Genomic DNA, 26,458 nt, shown 5'->3' with positions numbered 1-26,458 from the left:
TAAGGAGGAAATCTAATATTCCTTAATAAAGGAAAATAAAAGAAATGACTTGTCTTCACATGTACAAGAGGACAAATTACATGTAGGGATTCCAAAGGAATATCCCAAACTAAATACAAATAAAGAAACCTAATCCAAGTAAAGATTAAATATTCTAACACATATCAGCAAGTTCATGTGCCTCTCTATTCCACCCTATAGCTTCCAAGGATGGTTGTGCTCTAGGTGTGTTTCTGGGCACAAAAAGGCTATTGTGGCATGCGTGTAGGTAGGCATTGTTGTAGCACTGTACTCGAGGTAGATGAAGTGGAGGTTGATTTTCTTCAGATGTGTGGACCATGGCAAGAGCCCCCTATGCCTTTATGTGCTATATCTTCATCTGAAAATGGGAGGTGTTTGACATTTTTAGGGTTTTTTTGATGTGTTGCTACCAATGCGTTTTAAACAAGGACTTGCCAAAAAATTGGGGAGTACTTGCCAGAAAGTCGGCAAGTAAAACTTGTGAAGACTCATTTTTCTTTTTACTCGGCAAGTATGCTATGTATCGATGAAACCCTACCACAAATTGCAGTTTGTAGAGTTTTAGTTATGTTTTATGGCTTGGGGAAAATCATGGATTTTTAAAGTCTTGAACATGTAAAAAATTGCAGGCTTGTAGAAATTGGCATGTCTCACCAATCAAAGTTGCTGTCATAATTTGATAATGATAGGGATTCCAAGTGAGGTTGTTTTTGATATAAGTATCCTAGATGAAAATTCCTAACCACATGAGCCAAGGCATGAGTTGTAGAAATACGATGTCCTACTGATGTGTTTTCAATTTTTTTACTAATATGCCTATTATTGGACTTTTTTGTACCGGTTGGTTTATTTGTTGCTATATGATAAAAGAAAATGAAAATTTCATGTTCAGTTATGATACAATTTCGATGCATTGTGGCTTGACTAAGTGAATTCAGTTAATACTTTAATATAATGGTCCTATGGGCGATGAATACCTTTCAAGTTTGTTTATTTAGAAAATTTGAGTTCAAATTTACATTTGTGTTAGTTAAACACATAAAAACTTTCCATATATTGAATTTTTTGTATAAAAGAAAAGTGATCATCCTTCTTTGTGGCATAAAGGGTATCTCATCTCCTATTGTCCCCAAAACATGTCCTATGTTTCCTGCCATACTTGTACCAAAAATGCCATGGAACTATGTTTGTATTCCTGCTTTTCCTTTTCATTTCATTGCTTTTGCTTTCTTTTTGGTTTGGAATGATTTATTGGTTAGGGTTTTATTATATTGCTCATAAAGTCATTTTTAAAAACCAGGCAGGTTTAGCTTACTCATGTCCAATGCAATTTTTAATATGGAGATTTTTTTTAAACATTATAATTTGAATTAATTTTTTTGGTTTTTTATTAATTGTTTGTTTTCATTATTTATCACATTTTTAGATTTGTTGGTACCTTGCATTTTTTCGCTTGCTTTATTTTGAAACAATTTAGGTGCCTAAAATACCTTGCAGTTTCTTTATGCATGCAAATAGAAATATTTATGTTCTTTTCTAGACTTTTTTTATTTGAGCTATATCCTATATTCAGATATATGTTTTGTGCAAAATATGATAAATGCTTAACCTTATACTAACCCGGAAAAGTTTTGTTTGGTTTATTGCAGGTTTACATCGGATGTGAAGATAAAGAGTATTTCTATTGTCGGTGGTACAGGAGGAACAAGCCCTTCGAGATTGCGAGCGTAAGATTTTGTTTCTATTCTTAGAATAACAATTTCTTCATTCTGACATTTTTTTAATAATAGGCAGCTATATGACATGGCTAAGAAAGACAGTTATTGCCTTTACCATTATAAGATCTCTTTTGACATCGCTCCCAATTTGCTTCAGACCAGAGTAGCAATTTTTTTTTGTGGCATTGACACAACAAACCGAGCAATAAAGAGTTTCAATTAATTAAGGAATACTTGGGAAATTGAAAATTGCTGAATAATTGAAAAAGATAGAGAAAAAACATCTTTTTTTTTTTTAATTTCTTGCCAAATAAATTGCAGACACAGAAAGTGAAACAAAATAAGAGTGTATGACATGAAATATGAATTAATTTCATCATTTTTTAAGTTGCTGCTTGCATTGCACAATACATTTAGTAGAGTCATTTTTGTCTCTAAATTCTATGTTCAAACCTACAAATCAATTACAAATTACAAAATATAAAGCCAACCTGCAAAGTCACAGAATAGGGAGGAACCTATGATGCTAGCCACTATGATCCTATATGGGGCTGTAGTTTGTGATCTTGAAGCTGCACAGTTCGGCGTTGCTTTCATTTTATTGATCTCATGTTCTTCATATACCTCTATCATAACGCCACTTGATATGATCAAATCTAATGCATAAGTTCATGACATATAGAATAAATATGTGCATATTGCAATTAATCAAGATTACCAGGAGATGGGGGTACTTGGAGACTCCAAAGATTAGTACTGGTACTGGTACGACTAATTTTCAAAAACAGGAGACGGGTACTTGGAGACGCCAATTTTAAAAAAAATATAATTTAATAATTTCCAAAACTTACCATGACAGAAAACTTTGAAAACAAGAACAATGGTAAAGTTTAACATTAACTTTAAAATTGAACAAAAATTGGAATTAAAATTGCTTATATTGTTGATACCATAGCCAGTCTAAATTGTTTAGTGAAAGTAAGGTAATATGGATGTCAAGCACACTCAATATTGTTGGCTAAATAGTAAAGGCAATTTCTATATTGACTATTACAATGATAAAAAATCAGTCCTCTCAAAAAGTCTACACTGCCAATAACTCCAATCACTATATCTTTGCATGGATTTTTGTCTTCTTGTGAAACAGTTTCCTTATCAGTCATTTCCCTATGACTTTGCTATGCTGCAAGCTTATCTTATTTATTTGCTTTATTTTTTTTTCTTTTAACTGCATTTTGCCCTAAGTTTTCTAGCAGGAGAAGTCAATTTTTGGATGGGAGACTTTGAAGATGGCAGGAGATGGCAGCCAAAAGCACCCCATGCATCAAGAAGTTTCCAGAGATGTCTTTGGTACCGAAGACGTGTCTCTGTCTCTGGTGCATGTCTCTAGGGGTAGGAGACAGGTCTCCTGGTAACTATGCAATTAATTCAAATTGATGTCAAATTTACAAGTTGCAACAAATCCAGTAATTCCAATTGCAATTGCAAGTTTTGACCTCGAATTTTCCTAAGCCAATGGTGGTTATTGTGGTTGCATTTCTTAGAGTGTATGTGTTCAAACCACTCCAAATATGCTTACAAATGAATGGACATGCATGGATGGCTCAATATGTGCATTGGCATCCACAGCATGTTTTTGGCTTTCTTGCCATTTTTTTTACCATTGTGATGACAAAAATGAAATTTTATTGAAATTCTATAATCTACGACCTATTTAATATCTCTAGTGTATTTTAGAATTCAAAGTTCACTTTAAAACTTAAAACTTTCAAATTGGGAGAGGGAAAATTTTATTGCATATGCTCCGTTTCAAAGTTGTCTTGCCTTCTACAACATAGGGTTTCTTTGTAATAGGTGCCCATTATCAATTGAATTAGAGAAAGATATCTTGCAGCATTTTAAAAGGTCCAATTGTTATCCTTGACATTTGTAGAGAACTATTTGCTAGGCTTGATATCATGCCTTGATATCTTTGCTAAATGCATTTGAGGCCACAAAATTGCAGTTGACTATGTTCGAATTAGGGATTGCTTTGTTATAGGTCTATGCAAAATTTATAGAGCATGATCAGTTGAAATCTACAAAATAAAACAAAAAGCAACCATTAGGGGTAGGGTTAGAAATTGGAACATACTAAAATATAAAAAATCCCCTAAACACCAAACCTTTAAAAATATCCCTAACTCTAAACCCTAGATAAATTGAGTTTAGGGTTAGGGTTAGTACATTGTAACATACTAATTTAAAAAATCCCTAACACGAGCACCAAACCCTAAAACATTGTGGTTTAGGATTAAGGGTTATCATATACATTTTTTTAAATTCTTAATCCTAACGCTAAACCTTAAAAAGATTTAGGGTTTAGGATTAAGGTTACAACATTCTATTTTAAAAAAATCTCTAGACGTTAACAAAATATAAGTTGTGCTAGCTATTAGGGCTAGTACAAATTTTAAAATGAAAAACTCTAAATTTATCCCTAAAATAAAAATAACTAAGGGTTATGGTCAGGATTTAACTCTTGGGTTTTTGTTTAAGTTTAACATTAGGGTTTAAATTCAAGAAATAAAAAACTTAAAAAGTTAAACAAAACCTTAAGGTCTAATCAAAATGGTTTAATGTTAAAAACCTAATATTTATAATACGAAAGTATTTGGTAAAAAACTGATGTATTTACTAATGATCAAACCGATCATTAAATAGAGTTACAAGGATCGATGTTTCTAATTAGAAACAAACGATAACTGAAGCAAGAAGAGAAACACTCTAATATTTACAATATCGTACAAAATTAACCATTAAACAAATAGAAATAAGGATATTAATAAGGATATTCTAATAAGTTAGGCATTAGTTTTAGGTGTTAATGTTAAAAATTCTCACCATAAGGATTTAAAATTAATTAAAGACAAAAAAGAAAAAGGTAAAAACTTTTAGGCCTTACTTGGATGAAAATCATTGATTTGTTGTGCCTTGATCGATTAGATTCAATCCATGAGAATTCAGACCTATGTACCCTCCATACACGTCCCATGTGTTTTTAGATTCCGATCCCTACCATTTTAGTGATTTGGGAATAGGTTAGAAACATCCCCTAGTCATCTTTGATTTGTAGAAATATTAGGAAATGACCCTAGGATGCCTTTCTTTTGTTATGTAGCAAATGATAAGGGGTGGTTGCTTGTTTGTACGGTCTAGTAATAAAAAGAGCAAAAAAAAAAAAACCCAAAAATTTTAAAAAAGGATAAAGAAGAAGGAAAGAATTTGAAAAACCTCTTTACATTGCTCTTCTTTGGTTTGTATCCTTTGGGTACATTTTATATAGTTGTAACAGTTAAAATACTTATTTGATATAGTTGTTAACAATTTGATTATTTATGTGAGCTTTGGAACTGTTTGGTTTGTATACATGTTGATTGTGATTTTGAATGATATCATTTTAAATTGGTCTGGTGACTAGATTCTCACTCTCCTATTTCATGGATATAAAATAATAGCTGTCTTCTTATCTCTGTTTTAAAACAAGAACCAATACCAGTACCTATCTTATTTTTTTCTTATTATCACTACTATATGAATTTATATAACTAAAGTAAACTTGATATGAGAACATGGAATCATTTAGATACCTGTTGATGTGTCTAAAATCGCATTGCTATGACTTCGTCCGGCCAACGCATAATAGAAATACTAAGAATCCTATCCTCTCTTGAGATAAGGAAATCCCTAATGCTGTGTGAATTTGATCAATGGGGACGACCTCAAGGTTTTGATTGTCAGGTCTTGACTGCAGGATAGCTCAATGGTCGATGTGATTTGATGGGAGCACAAGGGGACTTATGTTTTACAACAAGGTGGTCTGCTGTGATTCTCAGACTACGAAATAAAATCAAAAGGGAAGGGTTCAGGAAGCCTAAGGACAAGGATGATAACAGTTGATGCAGCGGGTAGACAAATTTCGATAAACCAGTTCTTGTTTTGCCAGAGATACCCTCACAACTAGACAAAAAACGGTGCAAGCTCCAAGGGATGAAGGATTTTCAGACCGGACACACTCGTTTTAGGCACCCAATTCTGGCGCAGCCTAAGACGAACACTTGCAGTTGAACTAAGCACAGTTTGGGTTCAGACTAACCATGCAGGGTGACCTACAATCAACATACCCCCAATGGTATGAACCAAAAATGCATCAAATACCCCTCCACACTTCACCATTAAAATCCCTGCACTCTAAAATTAACTAGCTGAAAGAAACCATGCAAATAGACTAAAACAAAGACAACAAACACCATATTTCAATGTTCATATATTTGCTTCAGCTGTCATTACAACAATTTCTGCAGCATCTCTATGCTATGCCTAAAATCTAACCTATTCTAACTCTAAAATCTAATTACAAAATTCTAACCCTTTACAAAAGAAAGGCCTCTGCCTTTTATAGAATTTACACTTTTGAATCAAAGGGTAGGATTAACTGCATCCAAGGGTCCTGATCTGCCTTCCAGAAACTGGCAGCCTTAACCCATGCCCATTAAACTCTTAGTCATCTATCCAACCACTATCCTCAGCTGCCTACAACTGTTTGGCATTAATTTGGTCCTCTTGGTGGTTGGGAATAGTTGTCCACAACTGACTTGTTTCCCCTTTCTTTCAAAATATCTGAGTGGGGCCTACAAGCAGTTTTACAATAAAATAGTTTCAGTTTTTAGAAACTGAACTTCTGGAATTAAATCCAGCTGTGCACTTTTCCTGAGAATGCATAGACTTGCCGCATTTGGAGTGTTCTTTGGTCTTTGGTCCCGGTGGTGGACTTCATCTTTGTTCAGCGACACGGTTCCCAATGCCCGGTTCGGATCTCGTGCTCTTGCAGCACGTTCCTGCATCTTCCGCTTCAGCTCAATGCCTGGCTTTGTTGTTTCAGGCTTTCTCTGGGTTCTTCTGATGACGTCCTGCGAACAATCAATTGATTTCACTTCAATAAATTAATTTGAAAAATTAAATAATTTAATTTAACAAATATTAAATTTTAACGTTTGGCTTCGTCTTGTGGGGTTCGGGCCTTGAGAAGCTCTTTGTGAGATGTATCTTTTGAATCTCCCACTTCTTATATGAAGTTCGATCTGTCCTCTTGATTCGCTCTCCTATTTAGACAAAATTCGGCCTGGATGGTGATTTTGCCAATTTCGGTTTGGAGGGTCATTTTGCCAATTTCGGCCTGGAGGGTCATTTTGCTAATTTCGGCCTGGAAGCCGATTTTGCAAGGCTTAAGTCATTTTCGGCCTACAAGGCCCTTTTGCAAATTAAAACGCCTTGTCATTTTCGGGATTTTTGGCCATTTTGCAAAGTTTACAAGTTAAAACGCCTTACCAATTTTCGAAATTCGGCCTAAAGAGGCCTTTTGCAAACTTGATGAAGATTATATTTCACTTACCCTCCATTTTCGGGCTGGAAGGCACTTTGAAAAGTTTTTTAGCTGTGACCCGCGATTTTCGGTCTGCTTTGGCATTTTCGGGCGAGAAGTATAAAATGCAAAACTTCGCGACTTCCACTCCTTTGCCCATTTTCGCGAAATTCGGCTTGAGTGGCCATTTTGCAAACTTAAAATAATGCTCAAGCAGATTGGACGTTTTGCGTGATTTTAGAGCTGTATTTCCCTTTGGCGAGAATGCTAATTAACGTCTTTCTTTATTTTTTGGCATTAGGGACCGATTTGGGAGCTCACGTTTTCGGGTTGAAAGGCATTTTGTGCGAGCTTGACCACTTAGTTTTATTTCTTGCAGAATCCAACAAAGGGCCGAGTTTCGGGTTATATGCCGCTTTCCTCCCTCGTATTTCGGGCTATAAGCCGACTTTGAATCCAAATGATTTTCGTTTTGGGTGATTTGGCTTTGAGGTTTGAAAGGTATTTGCAGAAGCATCCATTTCTCCCGCACAAGCAGACAAAAATTAGGGGGTCTCTTGTCAACTGACAGGTTGTGTGTGCGAGCACAACAATACCCTAGAATGATGATTGGAAAAGAAATAACTATCTCTTCCTTATGCTTTTACTAAAACAATATTTTGAAGAGGCTCCTTCCTTTTGGTTAATGTATGTTCTACCTTAGTGGGATTAGGTCTCAAGTGACTTGAGGTGTCAATATCTTATCGAATTATGTTGAACTTAACTACTTTCTTTGTAATGCCTCCTTTTTGTGGTCTTTCCAACATCTTTGGAAGCTCCTATTTCTTGGAGAGCACCATCCTTTTTAGAATGGCATTCAAATAACACCATTGCATTCAGAGGATCAAGATGAGTCTGTTGGTGCTTTCCGAGGGTAGTTTCATCATTTTGAGTGCATTTCAAACTTCTTAGAGGAATAATTTATATTTTGAAAGTATCAATTTAAATTAAGTTGGATCTCTAATGAGCTTCAGAGTATGTTGGCATATTTAGATTTGACTTTCAAGCTATTTTTGTATTTTCTGCAACTTTGAGCAAATGTGCAAAAAATAATCAATATTTAAGTTGTCAAAAGGTTTAAAAGACAACCTATATTAATATGTTATAAAGGTGAATTTTAAGTGACTAATGTGCCAAAAAAGTAACTAATAAAATAAAGTTAGTTATTTGGAGTTGAAGGTCTATTATGAAATAGTAATTTAAAATTGTAATTTCAAAGTTTTGAAAGTGCTTATAAAAGGGAAATTGGAGGAGAAGAAGCTCATTTTGAACATTTCAATTAACTCTATTTTCTATGTGATGTTGAACATTGTTCATCACTTCTCTCTTTAGATAAAACTCTAAGGTAAGATTGGTTTTGGTGGTGTTGATGTGTTTTTTATGCACATACGAACACAGAATAAAATACCAAGGTATCTTATCCTCTCTTGAACAAAATCTCTCAAATGCTATGCTTCGCTATCAGATGAGACAACTCCAAGGTTACGAAATGTCAAGTCTTGACTCGTGTATAAGCTCAATGGTTTGATGTGATAATGCTGGAATCACTAGGGGACTTACATTGTAAATGAAGGCTTGAATATTACTGGAACTTGATCATCTGATATTGCAATCTTGTGATGCTTTCTTTCCTAAATTAACTTGAATTGGAAAAAGGGACAAAAGGGAAAGGGTTTAGGAATTCTATTCTAAGGCCTAGAATGCAAGAAAAGGGATGAACAATTCAATGGAATCCTAATAGGCAAGGTCTCACCATCAAATCGAACTATTTGACACAAGCTTAGTGCAATCATCTAAGGTATATTTCAAAGATGTTCAAATCATTACCATCAAACATTGATACCATTCAAAGCAATGCATAATCAATGGACGTATAACAATTGAAGTTAAGTTCGCATAAAATTCTAGTTGACCACGCTAGGTGCACTTACAATCAACAAGAGGCTAGTGGTATGGACTAAATGGATTCCACACAAATATATTCAACAAATTTCTTTATTCAATCTAAAATACTTGAAACAAATTCTAAATGTAAAATTCTAATCTATTTGGAGGCAATGAGAACCACAAATGCATGCAACACTTAAACAAAATCACCATCAATTCGATCAATGACTTGTATTCAAATATGCAACATATAACCGACAATTCTCAAAAATCTCTTACAAATGAGAGGCAATGGGGTATATATAGAGCCTCAAAAGAAATGAATGGTTCAGATTGATTCAAGATCAACAACCAAGATTACAAGATAAAACCCTAATTAGGGTTTGTTACAACCACCATTACATTGGCCAATGAGAAACGAAGGTAAGTAAAATAATAATTAATATAGTGCCATGTGTCACTTATTCCCTCCTTGAATGAATGATGACTTTGTACCCCTTTGATTGGACGAATGGTGACTGGGATGCCACCTCAGCCTGCCTTGTACACTTAATCAACTTGTCCTTAAACATTCCTCATGATATTTGGAATTCCTTCTGATACTTTGCATTTCGTTCTTATGTTAGGGAATTCCATGAACTGTACCTTCCTTATGTTTGGAAAATTCTGCTAGTCTTGGAATCTTGAAATATTTCCTTCCTTGGCACTCTTTGATACTGAAATCCCTTGATATAGTTCTTGATTTCATGATGTGAAATCCTTTGTGCTCATATCTTGAACTTGCTTTCCTTCATTTGTTCACCATCAAGGTGAAGTCTTCTTCATGTTTGATCTGGTCCACATCTTTGCCTTTGGAAATCCTTGTCCCGAAATCCTCTTCCAATCTTTGAAGTATTGATCTTCCTCATCTGAATTTATGATGTTGTCCTTGCAATATGCATTCCTCATCAAGCCTTGATCATTATGCTTCCCTTCCTTGTAGCAGACTTGCAAAACAAACAAACATTCAATCAAACACCCATGGGATAAACTTTGTTTCAAATTTGGTGAAAAATTTATCTGGATAGATCATTTCTCAAAACATTTGCATTATCCTTGTCCCTTCCTTCACTCGGTGGAAATTTGATGCCTATCTGGATAACTTTGAATTGATTTATCCCTTTGTAATTATGCCCTCAAGGGGAAATCCAACCCTCATTGGGACTCACTGTCCTTGAAATTTTGTTTGACTTGATCACTATTTGACAGAGTGGAAATCCGAACCTCATGGGGACTTGGGTCCCAACGTTTGTCCCAACTTGTGATAGGTTATCCAAACAATCAATTTAACTTAGGTTTTGATCAGAAAATTGTAACACCAATTCTGGAAAAATGTGAAGGTCTGGATTGTGTTGGTTAACAAATTTGTCACTTTGATTCAATACTCCCTTGCCCACGAAAGTAATGTTGATTGTAACTAGGTTTATATGGGTTCGGATTGCCTTAAGGCAACATCCGAACCCCATTTAGGACCGGGTCCTATCCTAGGGTAACGTGACCCTATCTTATGCACAAACAAATACCACGCTATACTCACCATTTAATATTAGCGCCAAAACCCAAGGAGGCCAACTTGCATGTCAAGGAATAAAAGATGTATATATAAATAAGTGACAAATTGCAAGTTAAGACACATTCATTCATTTCTTCACCTATGCGAATGAAAAACAGCTCTGCTTATCAAGTGCAATCTAACAAGGAAGAAGGTGAACTAATTCAGACTTATGCGAATTGGTGCAAGATAACCTAGGTGATGTTGTGCATCTTGAAGAACATGAAAGAGCAGATCTGTTACACAGATCAGATCTGATACAAAGGAGCTAAGTATTGTAATTGTGCATTTTAAGAGGAGAATATATAATCTGACCTGTGGGTCTTTCATGCTGGGTTTTTCCTCATTAGAGGTTTTCCCAGGGTATGCCTGTTGTCTACTGTTTTTTTATTTCTGATTTATGTTGACTAATTAAATACTGCAAATCTGATTACAATCTAGGGCATATTTAATTTCTGCTGGTCTATTAAAATACTGTGAATCTGATTACAAACTAGGGCATAGTTAATTATCTAAGTCTGATTAACATACTGTTGTGACCATTTCACACATCGCCCCATTGAAATGGGGACCCCCTCTTTTTTTGCTTGGTTTGCCTGTTCTTCTCTCTGCTTTTAGGGTTTTGGGTAAGTGAGTGAGTCGTCTGGACTAGGGCTAAGCCTTAGGAGTTTCCTGTTGATATTTTCAAGCCGAAGTCCAGTCAAATTTTGAAGATTATTGAGCTTCCTCCCGTAGGTTGCAATTTTGAAATAGGATGAGTCTGTCAGGATGTCAGGTGTGTCTGTCTAGGTCCAGTCGGAATTTTGAAAGCAAGTTCAAATTTTACCTAAGTGTTGATGATGGAATTGTGCAATTTTGTTCGGGTGAATTTTGACCAAATTTTGGAAAGTTTGATAAGTGACCCCTGGCCTTGGAGATGACCTAATTATGCCTTGTGAAGTGACTGAAAGCCTAAATTCTTGATATTTTGGCCTATAGAGGCAAAATCGCTCCTGTCCTTCAGTCAAGGACCAGGGCGAAATTGGTATTTTATGCATCTTGGTTATTGACTTGTTTCATTTGTCTTGTGCAGGGTCGCCAGGAGATGCAATCGAGCATGAATTGAAGGTTTTGAAGATTTTTTGAGACTCAAAATGGCAAATTTTTAAAGTTTAAGGCCAAATCGCTCCTGTCCCTCTCCCAGGGACCAGGGCGAAATGGTTTACTTGGGGCATTTTTTGGCCTTACTTGATCAAATTGAAGCGTCAAGGACGCAATAAGGGGTGAAATCAACATGATGGAGTATCTAGACTTAGTCGTTTGCAATGAAAAGTTGAGTTTTTGACCTTAAGGACAAAAATCGCTCCTGTCCCTCACTGAAGGACCGGAGCTTGTTTCTCAAAGTTGCACTGCCCTTGCAGGGCCAAGACAATTTTTTGATTCGAGGAGATCAAGGAGGACATGTTTCATCCATTGAAGATAATTTGAAGTAATTTGCAAACAAGGAAATATGCTAAAATGACAAAATCGCTCCTGTCCCTCACTGAAGGACCGGAGCTTGAACACCAAGTTTGCCTTATTCTTGCAAGATTAAATGATTTCGCGACTAGGAAGAGATCAAGTAAAGTACGTTTTTTCCATTGAATATAATTTGGATGGACCACGAAGGAGAAAATTGACCCAAGACACAAGTTCGCTCCTGTCCCTCTCCCAGGGACCAGGGCGAATTTTCAAGATAGCTCCTGTCCCTCTCCAAGGGACCAGAGCGATTTTCTTAAAAGACAAGTTTTTAGCAAGAGCGAAACAAGTTTCAAGTTTGACATAAAGGAAGGAAGGCGTGATCACCCCGTTGAAGATGATTCTGAAAGTTGGCGAAACACAAATAAGCTTATAAATGCAAAATCGCTCCTGTCCCTCTCCAAGGGACCAGGGCGAAATCTTGGTTATCTAGCCTCTCCCTCCGAATTTGAATGGGTCCAAGTCAAGACACGAAGTCAAAATGATGTTTGGAATGCTTTAAAGGAGAACGAAGTTGCAAAGGACCACAAAACTTGATGGAATTGCCTAAATCGCTCCTGTCCCTCTCCCAGGGACCAGAGCGAACTCTTCAAGTGTGCCTAATTTTAGAGTATTACTATCGTTTGCAAGACTCAAGAAGGAATAAGAAACAACGTTTTTCGCTTTGAAGGCAATTGGAAGTCCATATGATCAAGGGTTCACACAAAGAACAAAGTGGCGCTCCTGTCCTTCAGTCAAGGACCAAAGCAATTTCAATAAAGTCAACCGTTCCCTTCAAAAACTACGTCAAGGCAAGGTCACGCAGGATCCCAAATGTCTTTAACAAGATGATGAACAAGGAGTTAACGTCAAAAATCAACAATTTTGTGCCATAAATACAAAATCGCTCCTGTCCTTCAGTCAAAGACCAAGGCGATTTCTATGAAATCAAACATCTCCCTCCAGAATCATGCCAAGGCAAGAATTGTGCAAAGTGAGGAACGCCTTTCGATGATGATAAACAAGGAATTGACCCCAAGGCTCGGCAAATTTTGGCTAAAATGTAAAGTTCGCTCCTGTCCCTCAGTCAAGGACCAGGGCGAAAATCTCCAGAATATCAAGTTTGCTTTGCAAAGGACAAGATTGGCATGCGTGGAACAAACAAAGATGATCATTGCCTACCTCGCAAGTTGATTTGGCAATTCAAAAGACAAGGACCAAGGAGTTAAAGCAAAAATCGCTCCTGTCCCTCACCAAGGGACCAGAGCGAAAAGGGTCTAAGAGGCATTCATTTCAAAAATTGAATAGATCAAACTCCAAGTTACGAATGAAGATCCCAGTTTGGACGTAAAGGAAGTGACTTTGAACGTGAAAATCAATCCAAGTTGGCTAAGGTGCTCCTGTCCCTCTCCCAGGGACCAGAGCGATGTGGTTAGTATCCCTTATACCTCTCATGTTTTGGCGCCAATAAATTTTGAAGTACATTAAATGCTAAAATTCGATAAAAACTTCGAATTATTTAATTAAATTGGCATTTAAAATAGCGCAAAGGCATTTAATTAATTAATTAAATTATTAAATGAAAGGAGTGCGCTTGGGGTTTATTTTAAATATTTTATAAAGGTCGGCCTCCTTTTTATTTAATTTTGTTTATTATTTGCTTCATTTCCACCAAGTCGGCCTATTGGAAATTGCCAAGGTGAGCGCCTATATAGTGGAGGGGTGTTGAGCGATTTTAATCCATCATTCATTCATTTGTTCAAATGCGATTTGGAGAAGCCATAGAAGGAGCAAAATCTCATCCAAGGAGAGGTGCGAATCTTGATCCAAGGAGAGGTGCGAATCTTGATCCAAGGGAGGTGCGAAATCTCAATCCAAGAGGGAGTGCGAACTTTGTTGGAGGTAGAGCGAATTGTTCCTCAAGACGTTGAAGACCCACAAGGTGGTGAAGTTGATGGAGGAGGTGCCTTTGCTAGAGGACTTCGATATTCATTTTGCCTAGCAAATCTCTTATTTTTTGCATCGTTTTAGGGCTAATTCTCCAAGAAAGGTATGGCAAGATCTTCCTAGCCTAATTTTGAATTTTGAATCTTGAATTTCCAATTGCATAATCGTCATATTTAGGAAATGATAATTCAAAGATTTATCATGAAGTTTCCTAAATTTAAAGCTTAAACTTAATCTATATTTTTACGTTCCAAAGTATATTGCTCATTATGAAATGTTGTGTAGGTGTCGAGATGGCGACCCCAAAGGCAGGAGCATCCACCCGTCGCCCAGCCCTCATGAAGGAAGATCAAAGGAATGAGGAAATGGAGACCAAGATCGTGTCGAAATGGAGCAACATTGGAGATACCAACTTGGGAAACTTCAGTGTGAAGAAGTTTCGAGAGGTCCCTTACATTGGAAAGCCATCACCTGTCGCAAGGAGAATAATTGAGAGTGGCGTTATCAAGGCGGCCGGCTTCCCTCCAGCAGTCCAGTGCCATGAGCTGATGATCGAGTGTGCTCGCCATTATGACCCACAGTCAAGATCGATCGTGTCCAAGGAAGGGAACACTTTGGCTTATCTTTCAGATGAGGCTATCAGTGAAGCTCTCCATCTGCCAGAACATAAAGATATGATTTACAAAAGCTTGGAAGGAGCTAGATCCATGTACGAAGATGATCCAGACACTTGCTTGAGCATCATCAACAAGAATTGGCTACTCAAAAGTCGTCCTCGCCTGAGCAAGATTCCCAACACACCACATAGGATCGACTTCCAGGAGGAGTACAGAGATTTGATAACCTTACTCAATCGAGTTACAGGGGCTCCTCAAGCCTTCTATTTTGAGAAGTGGATGTTCTTCTTCATCCAAGTGATAGTTCAAGGAAAAGGAACAATTCATTGGGCTAGAATTATTAGCCATTGCTTGGACGTACAGTTGAGAAGACTGAAGGCTACTAAATCTTTCCACATGAGCTCGTACATCATGTATGCCTTGATCAGGAGTTTTGAATATGCAGGACTACCTCACAGAGGATCGATTGGAAGAGGACACTTGAAGTTGAGGAATCTATGGAGTCAATGGTTCAAAATTATAAACCTGAAGAAGGACAGGCATCTCAACATTCATCAAGTCAATCTCCCCAGGTCAATGAGCTACATGAAGACCAGAATGACGATGAAGCGACGTCTCCTCTCAGGAAAGAAGAGTCACTACCTAAAGAAATACAAGTTAGAGAGACAAGGTCCGCCATTCCAGATTGGTTGAAGGAGAGATTAACAAGGGTGATTGTGATTGAGGACAAAGATAATGTGATTGATTTAGATAGCCTTGTTGGAGATTCTCAGGGAGTAACAGAAAAGAGGAAGGCCACCAAAATGTCCAAGATGATCAGAGATGAAACAGGGTCCAGGAAATTGCAGATAGCTACACCAGCAGTGGACAAGTATGAAGGTGAGATCCTCGCAGAGGAATATGATGTAGAGACATTTGAGCTCGGTCCACTCACAGCCGAGCAGACATTGGATGAGGCCACTGATTCATTTGAGGCACTTAAGGACAAGCTTAGAGAAGAAATGGAAAAGAATAGAAAGCTTGAGCGAGAGGTAGGTACTTGGAGAGGCTACTTTAGCCATCTCAATCAGCCTTTGAGGCATCAGGATCCAACAGTATCTCCTGCGCAGGCACTTCCCCTTGAATCAGTTGGTGAGGCAGAGAGAGTTAGGAGTTTGGTTCAGCTTATGAGCTCTTGGATTGACAAATCCCATACAGTTGCTATTGAATTTGCAACAAGAATGATGCAGACCATTCATCGAGCTATCCAGGTTCTTGAGATCATCCACAACCTAATGATAACGGTAGCCGCCTTTGCTCATACTAAAGATGTTATCATTCCTGTCCTGCAAGTAATCAGACAAACATCAAGGAAGGTCCTAGCACAAGAAAAGATAATGGATGGGGGACCTCATAGTTTACTCCAATGGTCAACTTTACTCCAGATGAAGGAAATTCTTTTTGAGGACATCAGTAACAAATGCAATCAAGTAGAGGAGGTCATCCATCCAATCCAGGACAAGGTGTTTGGGGTTTTATGTACTATTCTTGGCAGAAGGATCGAAGTTGAGACAGATGTGGATCTTCAAGAATTGGAAGAAAGTGTCAAGGTCATCTTTTGCAAAGATGAGAATGTGATTACAGATGAGCAAAGAGATCAAATGTTTGCTACTATGCTCCTGATTGAGAAAATTAAGGAACTCGAACCTGAATGGGACGCAGCTCTTCTCAGGGCCTTTGATCAGATTATTCACTTGGAGGAACGAATGAGGAATCTTCCTGAGATTCCTATTGCTGAGATTGAGGGAATCCTGTCCAGATTCATTGCATATGCTAAAAAGGAGCATTGGAAAGAGAATAAGGTTCTAGAAGAAAGGTTGTTATAGATGACATGGCACCTTAATTATCATTGGTCTATGTTTCCTAGATTTTTGTGCCAAATTAAATATTTGGCTATGCATTTAATGTTGTGCAATAAAAAGGGAACTTTTGTAATAAAACCCTAATTAGGGTTTAGGTGTCAAAATCTCAGCCATTGATCTTCTTTTGATCTGGGCCGTTCATTGTAATTGAGGATGCTATATATACCCTCACTCCTTTTCATATAGATATAGAAATAGAATTAAGAGAGAGCAATAAGAAATAGTTAGAGTTTAGAGTTTTTGGAGAAGCAAGTTATTTTGTAGCAAGATTGAGCTTTGAAGAAGGAATTTCAAACAATTGTTGTTTATGATGGCTTTGAGATCAATAAAATATTGAAGTTATGGTGTTTTATTGCAATTCTTGTGGTTATCTTCATGGTTGTTTACTTTCTTGAATCATTCTCAGTCAAAGTAGTATTTAAATTTGAAGGACTAAGTGTTGGGCTTGATCTTTGGTGAAATTCATACTCCAAACCACTAGCTTCTTACTGATTGTAAGGACGCCTTGTGTGGTCGACTGGAAATATTTGGATTGCATAAACCTTCATTCATTATTGAGTCATTGATATGTACCTTCATGGTAGTGCCTATGATTCTTGATGATTTGAAAATCATTATTCACCGTAGAAGATCGCATCAGTTTCAGTAAAGTTGTAATTCCTTGGCAATACTGAAGTTGGTAGAATCTTGCCAAGTCTAGCCTACATTGAGTTGTTCTTAGGATTAGATTAGAGTTTATCTCTTGCAAGCCTTCCCCTTTTGATCTTTTTGGAATTCATTAGTATTAGGAAATCTTGTTCCTGCATTTCGGATACGTAAGTCCCCTTGATGAAACAGCAATCACAACGACCACTGGTGCTTATCCACACGTAGAGACCCTACATAAAAGAACATTGGAGTCACCCTGATTGATCCTTTTTTGCGACATCTTCAGCAATCAGAGACTTTATTCAAGAGAGGATAAGGTACCCTTGGGTATTTTATTCTGTGTATGATTGTGTACAAAATACACGTCAACACATACCTAAGGTCTAAAATCTACATGGTATCAGAGCTAAGGTGTCATTAACTTTTGATTTTAGCAAATCAATTGTTGCATATAGCTGTTGGTTGTTTTCAGATTAAAGATGTCAGGCTTGAAGGCTGAAGATAGGCTTGAGGGAGCCATTGACTTTGCTTCTTGGAAAGTTCGTATTCTGTTGATCCTTGAAGAAAATTACCTACTGAAATTTGTAGAAAAAGAAAGGCTGTCTCCTCCAGAAGATGCTGAAGAGCTGAAACAGTTCAAGAAAGATTCCCTCAAGGCTAGAAGGATCATAATTGAGTCTGTCAAGAATCATCTTGTCATTGTCATATCAAAGTTTACATCTGCCAGAGAAATGATCAAACACTTGGAAGGGATCTTCGAAGTCAACAATCTCAGCAGGGCTCTTGCCCTAAGACAACAACTTCTATACATGAAAATGAAAGAAGAAGACTCAATCATAGCCTACTTCATGAAGATCAATGAACTAAAGGACAAGCACTCTTGATTTCCAAATCTCAGATAAAGACCTTGTTATGATTGCATTAAATGGTCTACCTGATGAATGGGAACCATTCATTCGTAGCATTGGTGGAAGAGCCGATCGTCCCAACCTTGAGTGTCTTCAATCTGATTGCATCGAAGAGGAATCTCGAATTGAGGTAGGAGGAAAACTCAAGAACACTCTCAGAGATAATCATGTTCTCTTATCTAAATCCAGGAAAGGTGGTCATTGGAAGAAAGAAAAGAGGAGCAAAGATTTTAGATCCTCCTCCTATGATCCAAGGAAAAAGTCAAGAGATTCCCCTCACATTCGTTGCTTCAGATGTGACAAGTATGGTCACTATGCCAGAGATTGTCAAAATGACCCAAAGGAAAGGGAAGCTAACTTAAATGAAGTTGCCGAACAAAGTGAAGACTACCTTCTTATCTCTGCTCTTTCCAGCAATGTTCCTACGGACAGCAATACGTGGATACTTGACAGTGGTGCCTCCAGGCACATCTCAGGATTTCGTGAGCATCTCTCAGATCTGATTGAAAAAGACACCAATCTTCATGTAGTAATCGGTGATGATGCTCGATACTCGGTAAAAGGTTCTGGCACTACCTCTTTAAAACTAGATTCTAGTATTTCCTTACGACTCTGTGATATTCTATTTGTACCTGGTATTAAAAGAAATCTCATTTCCATTCCGGCTTTAGAAGATAAGGGTTTGCAAATAGCATTTTCTGAAGGGAAAGTACTAGCTTGGTCTAAGAAATCTAACTTCAAATCTGCTCGTATTATTGGAAATAGATGTGATTGTTTATATAAGCTTGCAGCTAATCCAATTCAAGCTCTCATTCATGAGACCCCTGAATCATGCGAGCTATGGCATAGAAGATTGGGACATCTTCACTTTCAAGCTCTTCCCACTGTCGGTAAAATGGTCAAAGGTATGCCTAAACTCAGTTTATCTCATGATGATGCTTGTAAAGGTTGTGCAATGGGTAAGAATGTAAAGAATCCCTTTCATAAAAGCAATAGTAGGGCTAAAGAAAGGTTAGAGCTTATTCATTCAGATTTATGTGGTCCTATGTCAGTAGCATCTCCTAGCGGTTTCCTATATTATGTTATCTTCATAGATGATTTCTTTAGGAAAACATGGATCTATTTTCTTAAAACTAAAGAGTCTGAAGAAGTCCTAAACAGATTTAAAGAATTCAAAGCCTTAGTTGAAAATACTACAGGAAATCGAATTAAATGTTTGAGGTCTGACAATGGAGGTGAATACACCTTAGGTAGCTTCTATGACTTTTGTGTTAAAGCAGGAATTAAGAGGGAGTTCTGTGTTCCCTACAACCCTCAGCAAAATGGAGTTGCTGAAAGAAAGAATAGGACCATTGTTGAAGCTGCAAGAGCCATGATACATGATCAGGACTTGCAAACTTTTCTATGGGAAGAAGCATCCAAAACCGCAGTTTATATTCAGAATAGATGTCCTCATCGAGTCCTAAAGGATGTGACACCTGAAGAAGCCTTTTCAGGAATCAAACCAGACATCAGTCACCTAAGGATATTCGAAAGCCCTGTGTATGTTCATGTGCCTAAAGAAAAACAAACCAAGCTGGATCCATCTGGAAAGAAAGGCATCCTAGTAGGATACAACGAATCTTCCAAAGCCTTCAGGATCTACATTTCAGGTCAAAGGTATGTTGAGGTAAGTAGAGATGTAACTTTTGAAGAATATATTGCTTTCAGAAGATCTAAAGGTTCGTTAATCAACAATGATGATATGGTAATGGAAAAACAAGATTCAATTGTTAATGCTAACCCTGAGTTATAGGAGGAGTCTACTGATCTTCCAGATCAGGAAGTTCAGAATGACTCATCAGAACCCATGCAATCTACCGATATACCTCAGGATATTGTGATCTGCAAGAAGAGACCACTTTGGGTTAGAAATACGATTCAAGATGCTGAAGGGTTTGCTGCTCCTAGAGGAACCTTCAAAAATAGCAAGAGTTCCCAAAATCACGCCAACTACATTTCTGTGATGTGCAATATAATTGAGTCTGAACCCCACAATATCGGTGAAGCTATGTCCCATCATGCTTGGAAATTAGCCATGGATGAAGAGTATGGGTCTATCATCAAGAATGATGTCTGGGACATTGTACCCAGACCCAAAGGTAAGTCCATCGTTTCCTCTAAATGGTTGTTTAAAATTAAACATAATGTTGATGGTAGTATTGAAAAATATAAAGCTAGGTTTGTAGCACGTGGTTTTTCTCAAAAGGAAGGAATAGACTATGAAGAAACCTTTACTCCTGTTGCTAGAAATACTTCTATTAGGTCTATAATAGCTATTGCTGTAGCCAAAGGTTGGGAGTTGCATCAAATGGACGCTAAGACAACCTTCCTTAATGGTGTCATTGAGGAGGAAGTCTATATTGAGCAACCAGAAGGCTATGTAATCCATAAAAGAGATTCTCATGTTTGCAGGTTGAAGAAAACTTTATATGGGCTCAAACAGGCTCCTCGCGCTTGGTATGAAAGAATTGATAAGTACTTACTAAGTTTAGGGTTTTCCAAGAATGATGCTGATGCTAACATTTACTTGAAAGTTTATAATGATGAGATGCTTATTTTAGTTTTGTATGTAGATGATTTATTTCTCACGGGTGAAAATAAATTAATCATAAGATGTAAAAAGGAATTAGCCTCAGAATTTGAAATGAAGGATTTAGGGCTAATGCACTACTTCCTAGGGTTAGAAGTATGGCAAAGAGCTAATGAAATCTTTCTAAGTCAGGGAAAATACACTATTGATATTTTGAAAAGATTTAGAATGATAGATTGTAAACCTATGCGTACTCGTATGGAATCTAACTTAAAGAAGTTAAGTGTTTCTGCAACTAACTCGGATTTTGCAGATCCCTCTGAGTACAGGCAGTTGATTGGCTCCTTGATGTACCTAGTCAATACTAGGCCAGATATCTGTTATGCTGTGAATGCTCTCAGTCAGTTCATGAGCTCACCTAAACATGTTCACCTGGTTGCTGCCAAGCACATTCTAAGATACCTACGTGGCACGATTGGTTATGGGCTGAAATATTCACTTAATACCCCAATCCTCTTGAAAGGCTACTCAGATTCAGATTGGGCAGGAAGTGTCAAGGACAGGAAAAGCACTTCAGGCATCTGCTTCAACTTGGGCTCCGCAGTGATCTCTTGGGCATGCAGAAAGCAATCTTCGGTAGCATTAAGCACTGTAGAAGCTAAGTATATTGCCGCATCTGTTGCATCCAAAGAAGCAGTGTGGCTTCGTAAGCTCCTTGTTGGATTATTTGGTCAAATCAATGATCCTACCACTATTCATTGTGATAATCAAAGCTGTATAAAGATGTCAGTAAATCCTGTATTTCATGATCGGTCCAAGCATGTGGAAACACACTATCATTACATTCGGGATATGGTGCAGAGAGGTGCCATTCATCTAAAGTACATTAGCACAGATGAACAGATTGCTGACATCCTCACCAAACCTTTATCTAGAGTGAAGTTCGAGTACTTCAGAGATAGACTTGGTGTGATGGAAAACGGAACCCTGATTGAGAGAGAGCTTCAATCTCAGTGACTATTGGTAGCACTTTGAGTCATTCTTTGCTTGTGTGCAAGAATGAATTACATCCAATCTATGCTTGTGTGCTAGATGGATAATTGTAATAATGTAAAGACCCATTGGTGTATTACACTTTCTATGCTTGTGTGCTAGAACCATCCTATGCTTGTGTGCTAGGTGGAAGATGTAATTCTATGCTTGTGTGCTAGATCCATTCTATGCTTGTGTGCTAGATGGAACTTAAAGGTTCAGATTATGTATTCTCCTCCTCCCTAGTTAAGAGGGAGTGTTGATTGTAACTAGGTTTATATGGGTTCGGATTACCTTAAGGCAACATCCGAACCCCATTTAGGACCGGGTCCTATCCTAGGGTAACGTGACCCTATCTTATGCACAAACAATTACCACGCTATACTCACCATTTAATATTAGCGCCAAAACCCAAGGAGGCCGACTTGCATGTCAAGGAATAAAAGATGTATATATAAATAAGTGACAAATTGCAAGTTAAGACACATTCATTCATTTCTTCACCTATGCAAATGAAAAATAGCTCTGCTTATCAAGTGCGAATCTAACAAGGAAGAAGGCGAACTAATTCAGACTTATGCGAATTGGTGCAAGATAACCTAGGTGATGTTGTGCATCTTGAAGAACATGAAAGAGCAGATCTGTTACACAGATCAGATCTGATACAAAGGAGCTAAGTATTGTAATTGTGCATTTTAAGAGGAGAATATATAATCTGACCTGTGGGTCTTTCATGTTGGGTTTTTCCTCGTTAGAGGTTTTCCCAGGGTATGCCTATTGTCTACTGTTTTTTTTTTTCTGATTTATGTTGACTAATTAAATACTGCAAATCTGATTACAATCTAGGGCATATTTAATTTCTGCTGGTCTATTAAAATACTGTGAATTTGATTACAAACTAGGGCATAGTTAATTATCTAAGTCTGATTAACATACCTGTTGACGTGTATTTTGTACACCATCATACACAGAATAAAATACCAATAGGCATCTTATCCTCTCTTGAGAAAATAGTCTCTAACTGCTGAAGATTCGCGTAAAGGATCAGTTAGGTAGACTCCAAGGTTCTTTTAGTAGGGTCTCTACGTGTGGACAAGCTTCCAGCGGTATGATGTGATTTGCTGTTTCTTCCAAGGGGCCTTACGTATTCCGAAAGTTCATGATTTTACTAAACTTAAGAAACTTTTCAAAAATAACAAAAGAGTAGGGTTTGAAAGAGGTCTAATCTAATCTAACCCTATGAATGACTTAATATGGACAAGACTTGGCAAGATTCAACCAACTTCAATTTTGCCATAAGATAACAACTCAATTGAAATTAGTGCGATCTTCTAAGGTAATAAAATGATATTCAATGCATCAAAGATCAAAGACACTACCACGAAGGTACATATCCAAGATACAATAATGATTGAAGGTTAAGGGATTCAAGGTATTCTCCAGTCGACCACGCAAGGCGTTCCTACAATCAGCAAGAAGCTAGTGGTTTGGATTACGAATCCTACCAAAGATCAAGTCTCACACTATGTCCTTCAAATTAACACACTACTTTGATTGAGCATGATTCAAGTAAGTTAAACAACCATGAAGATAACTTAAGAAAGTTGCAACGAAACACCATAACTTCAATATTTCATTGATTTCCAAATCATCATGTACAACAATTGCTTGAATTTCTCTCTTCAAACTCAATCTTGCTACAAAATAAAATTGCTTCTAACTCTAATCTCTCTTCTCTATTACATCAACTATTGACTATTACACTATTAACTATTACCAAATGAAATGAAAAAATGGGGGTATAAATAGCATCCCCAATTACAATGAAAGGTCCAGATCGAAAGTAGATCAACGGTCAAGATCATGACACCTAAACCCTAATTAGGGTTTGTTACAAATGGCCTCCTTTTTACTGAACAATATTAAATGCATAGCCAAATATTAAATTTGGCACAAAAACCTAGGAGACATAAACCAATGACAAATAAGATGCCATGTCATCTATAACAACCTTTCATCTAGAATCTTATTCCCTTTCCAATTCTCTTTCTTAGCATATGCAATGAATCTTGAAACGATTCCTTCGATTTCTGCGATTGGAATCTCGGGAAGATTCTTCATACTCTCTTCTAAGTGGATGACCTGATCGAATGCATCTAGAAGAGCTGCGTCCCATGAAGCTTCAAGTTCCTTCGTCCTTTCAATCAGGAGCATGGTGGCAAACATCTGATCATACTGCTCATCTGTAACATTTGCGTCCTTGCAAAAGATGATCTTGATTCTATCCTCTAGTTCCTGCATATCCACATCTGTCTCGACCTCGATCCTTCTGCTAAGAATGGTACGAAGTACCTCAAATACTCTGTCCTGGATTGGATTGATCACCTCCTCAACTTGGCCACATCTAGTACTGATGTCTTCGAAGAAAACACTCTTCATATGGAGTAAGGTTGACCAATGGAATAAACTGTGAGGTTCTCCATCCAAGATCTTCTCCTGCGCTAAAATCTTCCTTGATGTGTGTCTAATAACTTTCAAGATAGGAATGATAACGTCCTTGGTATGGGCGAATGCAGCTACTGTTATCATCAAATTGTGGATCATCTCAAGAACCTGGATAGCTTGATGAATAATCTTCATCATCCTTGTTACAAACTCTATGGCCACTGTATGAGATCTATACATCCAATTACTTGTACGTTGGACCATGTTCCTGAATCTTTCTGCTTCATTGATTGATTGAAGCGGCAATGCTTGCACTGGTGATCTAACTGGATCCTGATGTCCCAAAGGTTCATTGATGTGACTGAAATATGTCCTCCATGCACCTCTCTCTCTCTCAAGCTTTCTATTCTTCTCCATTTCTTCTCTAAGCTTGTCTTTCAATGCTTCAAATGAATCGGTAGCATCATCTAAAGTCTGCTCTGCTGTGGATGGTCCTAACTCAAAAGTCTGTATATCATATTCCTCTGCTAGGATCTCACCTTCATATTTGTCTACTGCCGGTGTGGCTATCTGCAGTTTTCTGGATCCAGTCTCATCTCGAATCATCTTGGACATCTTGGTAGCCTTCTTCTTTTCTGTTACTTCATGTGAGCGTCCAACAAGGCTCTCTAAATCAATTGCATTGTCCTCGTCCTCTACTACGATCACCTTGGTTAATCTTTCCTTCAACCAATCTGGGATAATCGATCTTGTTTCTTGAACTTGAATCTCTTTATGCACTATTTCTTCCTGTCTGGGAGGAGATGTTATTTCATTGTCTTCTTTGTCTTCATCTAACTCATAGTCTTGGAGAGATCCATCGGGTGAACCATGCTGTGCCTGTCCTTCTTCCTGCCTATCGTTCTGTACCATCGACTCCATGGATTCTTCCACTTGAATTGTTCTCTTCTCAGGTCTAGAAGAAGTACCGGATGATCGATCTCTGTTAGCCTCTTGTTTCTTCTTGGAAGATTCTCTCTTTCCAGGTCTCTCTTTCCTCTTCGAACCTCTTGAATGGAGATTGCCCTCACTGGCACATCGAAGGTTTCCTTCACCTGAATTTCTAGGATTAGGATTGCCTTCACTTACACTAGCTCCACCTTCGGCAGGTTTCTCTTCGAAAGTGAAAGTCATGGCTATGCCTTGTTCTCTCAACTTCTGATGCTGAATGTCAACCCATCTGCGAGTACAAGACAAGACTGGTGCCATCAAAGTATCTAAATCCACGACCTCGGGCTCATTCCAATCTAACCTTATTGTTTTGCTTTCTCGATCATAGGATGATTGGATATGTCTGCCACTGTCCTGAGCTTGGTCGGCCACTCTGTATATCCTGCATTTCCTGATGAAATCCAAAGGCAATCTAGAATGCATTTTTCGTTTCACTTCAAGATCATCTAAGAGATTCATCATAAAATCTTCAATCTGATACTCATGTCTAAACTTTCTGCCGACTGTCTCCTCTAAATGTCCATGTGGATCAAAGCTTTCTCTCAAAGCAAAAGATGAAAAAGAATACAAGGCTAACTCCTTCTCTGGGTCATCCATAGCTAAAGCATTAGGACATACCTCAACTGAATTACCCAAAATGATAGGTACTGGAACTCCATTCTGATGTCTGTGTCTGAATGCCTTCACATATGCTGCGAACTGTCTTGTTACTTCAAGTAACACAATTCTGTCTGTCGGGTATCTCGGCAACATGTATGGAGGTAAAGGACATCCATGCACTCTAATATAAGTGAACTTCGGAAACTGAATGAACCAAGCACCGTACCTCTTTATGAATTCCTGGGCATCCTGAGATAATCTGTTGTGAATTCCACCTTGCAACGTCCTGGTGATGTTCATCGTGAAAGTATCGTTAACCAACTTATAGTTGCTCCCTGGCGGATGATGCAAGTAGGCATAGGAATCACAAGCTCTGACCTCGCCGGGTCCTCTTCCAATCACTCCTCTGTGAGGTAGTCCTGCGTATTCAACACTCCTAATCAAGGCATAAATGACATATGAACTCATGTGGAAGGACTTAGTAGCCTTGAGTCTCCTCAACTGTACGTCCAAGCAATGGCTAATTATCCTAGCCCAATGTATCGTACCTTTCCCTTGAACAATCACCTGGATGAAGTAAAACATCCACTTCTCAAAATAGAAGGCATGAGGGGCTCCTGTAACTCGGTTGAGCATGGTAATCAAATCTCTGTACTCCTCCTGGA

General features: G+C 37.8%; 1 protein-coding gene across 2 annotated transcripts in view; it reads left to right on the top strand.

The window, feature by feature from the left end:
• Positions 1-26,458, top strand: part of LOC131027440 (uncharacterized) — a 198,202-nt gene that overhangs the window by 109,818 nt on the left and 61,926 nt on the right. For both annotated transcript variants that reach the window (XM_057957500.2, XM_057957499.1), the window contains exon 4: positions 1,671-1,748. In XM_057957500.2, coding sequence (XP_057813483.1) covers positions 1,671-1,748 — 78 coding nt within the window. The remainder of the gene's footprint in view (positions 1-1,670; positions 1,749-26,458) is intronic.

This window comes from Cryptomeria japonica, chromosome 4 (genome assembly GCF_030272615.1).
Source record: "Cryptomeria japonica chromosome 4, Sugi_1.0, whole genome shotgun sequence".
In the NCBI taxonomy this organism is placed as follows: Eukaryota; Viridiplantae; Streptophyta; class Pinopsida; order Cupressales; family Cupressaceae; genus Cryptomeria; species Cryptomeria japonica.
The sequence above is the reverse complement of the archived record's forward strand: the minus strand, read 5'-3'. Positions and strand labels throughout refer to the sequence as shown.